Here is a 5,927-nt window from a genome sequence, read left to right as displayed (position 1 = left end):
TCTTCCTCCTACCAAAAGTGCTCCCTGCACTGGGAACACGCGTCTCCTGACCGCTGTGGAGGCGCCGTGCGGGGGGAGGCCTGGGGGGCCCGAGCTCCCGAGCGAGGCGCGGCTCCAGTGCGCGCCGCGTGCCCCCCCCCCCCCCCCGCGGCTTCGGAGCGCTGCCAGAGCCCGCCCAGCGCCCAGCCCGCCCGGCCCTGGCCAGGGGGCCCGCGGCCTCGGGCGGCGGCGGCGGGGCGCGTTCTGCGAAGCGAAAGCGGCCGCTCCGCTTCTGGGAAATGCCGCGACTGCGGGGAGCGCGCTCGGGACCGCCGGCCTGCCGCCAGGGGGCGCTTCTGCGCCCTCGCCGAGACGCCCGGCGGCTGCCGCCCTCTCAAGCCGGGCCTTGTCGCCAGCCCCGTGGTCCGCAGGGGGCGCACTCGGGCCCTCCAGTGGCCAAGGCGAGAAGGCCACCCCGCTCGCCGAGCTTGCCCGGGGCGCGCGCTGCCCCTCGAGTATCTCCCCCCCCCCCATTTGGCCATTTCCCTTCCGGGGCGGTCGAGAGCGCTGCGCGGGCCCCTCGCCTCGCCCCGCCCGCGCGCGCACATCCTGTCGCTCCTGGCAGCGAACCGAAAGCTGCGCGGAGAAGGGGCGCGGGCGCGCTGCACGGCTGCGCCGAGGCGGACGAGAGGCCGGGCGGCGGGACTGGCGCGGGCAGCTGCGGTGAGTGGCGCGGCCCCGGAACCAGCGCCGGGACGGGACGGGACGGCAGCTCTCCGGGAAAGCAGCGCGGCCCCCGGCGCGACGCGGGGACGAGACGCGGGAGAGCCGAGCCGCCTCCCCGCGCTCGCTGCCGGGACTCCCGCTGCTTCGGGCCAAGCGCTCGCCCCGGCGCTCGCCTCGCCCCTGCCGGATCTCCCGGCGACTCGGCCGGGCGCGCCCCGTGGGCGAGAGCGGGCGGCTGCGGCGGCCCCGGCAAAGGTGCGGCCCTCGGGGAGGGCGAGAGCTGCGCTGCGCCCGGCGCCGGGGCGGGCCTCGTGCGGGACTCCGCTCGGCCGGGGATCTCGAAGGCCGCTGCGCTCCCGTCCGATGCAGCTGGGGCGGGGGGGGACACACTCCCCCCTTCGAATTAAAGCCCGCTGGGAGGCGGGGGCGAGGCGTTCCGGCGGGGCGCCCCTCGTGGCCCGGGGCCCCGCCGCCTTCGCTGCCTCGCCCTCACGGGCTCTGCCCCCTCCCGGACGCAGGCAGGTGTTTGCCGGCCGGGGGGACCGTCCCCTGTGCCAGGGGCCCGGCTGGGGGGGGGGGGCTGCTCCTCTTCCCCCACTGCCACACGCAGCAAGCCTTCTGAGGCGAGGCCTGACTTCTGCCCCCGCAGGGGGTCCCCTGAAGCTGCCGCTGTGCATGACTCGGATCCGGAGCATCCCCCCCCCCACCCCACAGCGCTGCTCCCGCTTGTCCTTGGCTGCTCCCGCTGGCCTGGGAGCGCCTCGCCTTCCAGCAGGTCTCTTAGAAACAGAGGCAGAGGGACTCGGGAGGGGTCTCCTTGGCCACCTAGTCTGACCCCGGCGCTGCTCATGGCATGCCCACCATGCGCAGAAAACTGTGGCGTTCAATTGCATGCGACGTGGCAATGGGCACCAGTTTGGACCACTTCAACAGGGGAGCGACAAATGTGCAGATGTGGCAATATGTGGCTCCTGGCCCTGGGGGTCAGAGCCCCCCCCCCCCCCCGGTCAGAGGCAGTGGGCCTTGATGCAGTGGCTGCTGGAGGACCTGGGAGGAGGTGGGATCTTGCCGGCGGGATCCTGGGTGCAGCTGGCTGGCCCCACGTGCCCAGAGCGCTGGGCTGGATGGGCCCCTGCCTCGTCCCGAGGGCTTGGCACAGGTCCTCACCCTCCAGTAACGCTGCCCTGTACCTTTTCTCCAGGGGACGGAGAAGAGCCTCTCGGAGGGGAGGGGAGATGGCGGGCGCAGCGTCACCGGGCGCAGCGGCCCACAGGTACTGCACCGAAAGCGCCCGAGTGCAGGTGGGCCGGCCGGCCGTTTACGTGCTCCCCCTGAGGAAGGAATCTGGGGCAGCGTCTTGCCTGACGTTGGGCGAAGGGAACCCGCACGTCCGCCACAAGGTGATCATGCTCATCGGGGCCACGGGGTCCGGGAAGACCACGCACATCAACCGGATGGTCAATTACATCCTGGGCGTGCAGTGGGAGGATCCCTTCCGATTCAAGCTCATCCACGAGGTGACCAGCGGAACCCAGGCCGACAGCCAGACGTCCGACATCACGGCCTACGTGCTCAACCATCAGGAGGGTTTCCAGATCCCTTATTCCCTGACGGTCATCGACACTCCGGGGTTTGGCAGCACGAGAGGAATCGAGGACGACAAGCTCATCACCGAGCAGATCCGGGTGTTTTTCTCCTCCGGGGGCGGTGCTGACTGCATCCACGCGGTCTGCTTCGTGGCCCAGGCCTCCCTGGCCCGTCTGACGCCCTCCCAGAAATACGTCTTTGACTCGGTGCTCTCCATTTTTGGGAAAGACATCAGGGACAACATCCAAGTCCTGGCTACCTTTGCAGACGGACAGATGCCTCCTGTCCTGGAGGCCATCAGGAAAGCCGATGTGCCGTGTGCGAAAGACACCCGTGGGGTCCCTCTTCACTTCGCAGTTAACAATTTGGCGCTGTTTGCCGACAATGCCCCTAAGGGTGTTGGGAGCATCGCTTTGGACGAGATATCTGGAAAATGGGTGGCAACAGCGTGAAGATCTTCTTTGACTCGTTGGACAAACTGGAAACCAGAAGTCTGACCTTGACGAAGGAAGTCCTCCGGGAACGGAAAGAGCTGGCAACCGTCATGGAGGGGGTCCGGTCCCAGATCCAGGCCGGACTGGCCAAGCTGGAAGAGCTGTGGGAGACGCAGCTTGCCCTGGCGCAGCACCGGGAGGACATGGCAGCCAACCAGGACTTTGAGTTCGAAGCGGAACGGACGGAGCTGGGGACTGAGAGGACAGACCCTTACTCAAACAACTGCCATGCCTGCCAGGTCACCTGCTGCCACGCCTGCCAGGTGCCCTGGGGCAATTTCCTCGGCTTCTGCTACGCTATCGATCTGGCCTCGGGAAAGTGCCGCGTCTGCCCTGGCCACTGCGAGTCCGTCCGCCACTCCCTCCAGAAGTACAAGTACATCCGAAAAGTGATCAGGGAGACAAAGACCTATGAAGAGCTGAAGCTGCGGTACGACAGCGCCGCTGCCGAGGCGATGACGGCGGAGAAGGTGCTGCGGTGCCTCCGGGAGGAGTACGAGCAGGTGCGGGCGGACGTGGCGGCGCTCATCCAGCGGTCCTCCCAGAGCCTCCGGCGCCTGCAGGCCATCGCGCTGAAGCCCAACCCGCTCTCCACGCCCGAGTACATCGACCTGCTCATCGTGTCCGAGGAGCAGGACCGCCAGCCCGGCTACCAGGGCAGGATCCGCTCGCTGAGGGAAGTGCGCAAGGAGGCCGAGCTCATCCAGAAGATCGCCAGGATGGAGCCACTGCTGCCCGATGAGCGGGGCCTCCACTCGTGAGCCGGAGGGGGGAAGCGGGAGCCACTTCCGCCCAAGTTCCAGGTTGGCCGGGCGCTGCGTGGCTCCTCCTGCCTTCGCCTCTCCGGGGGAAGCCCCCATTTGCTTCGGCCAGCAGCAGCTTCTTTCTATTTTTTGCCGTGAAACCGAAAGCAGAACTCAGGCAAGAAGGGGAAAAAGAGCGAAATAATTATAACAACTCCGCCTGCCTTCAGGCTTTTCAATGCAGCAAGTATTCATAAGCTTCAGCAAAAGCAGGCCAAACCTTCGGGGACACGTCCGTTGACGCGTGGCATCTTGCTCAGCAGCGCAGTCACTGGAAGCGCCACAAGGCCCTCGCTCTGCCGTGCCGCACGGAGGGGCTTCCCTCTTCCCAGCCTCTGCCAGCCCCTTGCCTCGTCTCTCTGCCGTGCCCTTCACGCCAGGAGCCCTGCCCCGGGCAAGCCAGACCCTCCTTCCGACGAGGACTCCTCCAGCAGGAACTTCGCGGTCTCTTTCCTGGATGTTCACCCTGCCTCTTACTCGCCAGCCGTTCAAGAGTTAGACGGACCGGCTTGGAGTATTCTACAAAATCAGCGAACCTTCCAAAGTCGCCAGGTCTGCGCTGGGTGCCTGGGAAAGGGGGGCGCAGGGGTCCGTCCGGCAAGAGCACAGTGGGGCAGGCAAGCCCAGCTATGCTCTCCTGCACCGGCCAGGCCAGGGAGGCCACCCCAGCGCGGCAGGCCTTGCTGGCCACAGCAACACGAGGCGCTGGCGGCTCTCAGCAGGACGAGCTGCCCTGCGGGGGTGTTCCGCGACCCCCCAGTCCATAGGCCGGCCCGGCTTGCGGCCCCCACCAGCACCCCCCGCCCGGGCCACGGAGAGCGCAGCAGGGCGGCTGCACCAGCCACCACCCCCCTTGCCCCAGGAGGGCCTTCAGAAGCCACCCCACACATGATGCTGGCGGGGGGGCGACCGCCCAGGTCTGCCCGGCCGGGCCTGCTCCCCCAGGGCTTCGGAGGCACAGGACTGGGGGGGCCGGGGGCCTCCGCCTCCTTCCCTTCCCCCCCCAGCTACAAGCCCCTCCCTGGGTGCTCCAGGCCCTGCAGCGGGAGATCGTGTCTGCCTGGGCGGCGGCAGCAGCATGGGGCGGCCTTGGCAAAGCCCCCCACCCCACCCCCAGAGCGCGTGTCTGGGGCTCCTGCCTGCTGGTTGCTTTGGGAATATTCTGGGGGAGGGGCTCCCCCAGGTCAGGCAGGCATCGCCATGGTGCTGCTTAGGCACTGCCAAAGACGGTGGACGGGGCCGCCCCACTCTGCCCTTTTAGGGGCCCGAGCTCACCCGGCCGTTCCTGCCAGAGGCGAGGGCACTGCCTGTCCTTCAGGCCAGCAGGCGGGGCTGGGACGACCCTTCCGGCGCCCTTCCCCATGGAACCCCTGAACTGCCGAGCTGGAGGGGGCCAGAAGGCCCTCTCCCCCTGCTGGCGCAGGACAGCACGTCACCCCGCCCCGCTCAGAGGGCTGCCCAGCTTTGTCCTGAATGCCTCCCGTGTGGGAGCCCCCCCACACACACACACACCTCCCCAGGCGGCTGGTCCCACTGCCGTCTTGCTCTGGCAGGGAGGAAGCTCTTCCTGACGTCCCACCTGAATCTGGGTTGCTGCAGCTTGAACTGGTTCTTCCGTGCCCCCCAGCACCCGGGGGTTCCTCCCGTCCTGTAGGTCCTGCAAAGTGGGCCGGGCCAAGGGAGGTCTGCAATCCCCCGCGGGCCCCCAGCCCGCGGGGGCATCGTGAGCAGGCGTGGCAGGCGCCCGCCGTTCCCCGTTTCCTGCCCTCTTTCCCACGCGCTGCTGACGGCAGCCCCAGCGGTGCGTGCCCTAAAAGGGGCGCCGCTTCCGCCATGCGGGGGGCTCGGTTCCTGGCACGTGCCCCTGAACGCAGCGTGCGCTCGCCAGGACCTGGCCCCCAGGCCGCTGCGGAGAGGACTGGAGCCCAGGCGGCCGGGCTTGGGAGCCCGGTGAATCCCCCCCCCCACAGGCACCTCTCTCGCACCCCCGTGGCAGGAGCTGGTGAGCTTCTGGGGAGCCTCGGGATGACGTCTCTGGCGCAAATTGTGCCCGGACAGAGAGCGTGTTTCCTCACTCGGCGTGCGTGTGGGCAGGCGGTGGGGAGGCCGTGCTCGCCCCCAGTGGGAGCAGGACTTCTGCTCAGTTCCTTTGGCTGTTGAGTGGTGCCGCCAGGCCAGCCGCCACGAACGGGGATGGCCAAGAGCCGCCCGGTAGGGTCCCTGCCCAGCTGGCTTCATTCGCTGATTCGTTATTCATTGGCCGTGTTTGCAGGGCTGCTGTCTGGGTGGCAATTACGATAAAAGACCAGTAAAATGACCGTAGATCAAACAATACAGT

General features: G+C 68.2%; 2 protein-coding genes across 2 annotated transcripts; both read left to right on the top strand.

Annotated features, from left to right (window-relative positions):
* The first annotated feature begins 654 nt into the window (after window positions 1-654).
* LOC123033038 lies at window positions 655-3,696 on the top strand. Its single transcript, XM_044449349.1, is given in 3 exon segments — window positions 655-702; window positions 1,907-2,691; window positions 2,694-3,696. Coding segments are annotated over 2 exon segments (1,605 nt in total). The 5' UTR covers window positions 655-702; window positions 1,907-1,940; the 3' UTR covers window positions 3,548-3,696.
* On the top strand, window positions 3,689-5,914 carry LOC123033037 (translation initiation factor IF-2-like; the record flags this gene model as incomplete). The annotated part of the gene is made up of 1 exon (XM_044449348.1): window positions 3,689-5,914. A coding segment is annotated over one exon (1,275 nt), but the record flags the coding sequence as incomplete, so codon positions are not given.
* Window positions 5,915-5,927: the final 13 nt, after the last annotated feature.

The sequence above is a fragment of the Varanus komodoensis genome, unplaced genomic scaffold (assembly GCF_004798865.1).
Source record: "Varanus komodoensis strain SLA01 unplaced genomic scaffold, ASM479886v1 scaffold573, whole genome shotgun sequence".
NCBI lineage: Eukaryota > Metazoa > Chordata > Lepidosauria > Squamata > Varanidae > Varanus > Varanus komodoensis.
Note: the sequence above shows the minus strand (reverse complement) of the source record. Positions and strands in the feature narration are given on the sequence as shown.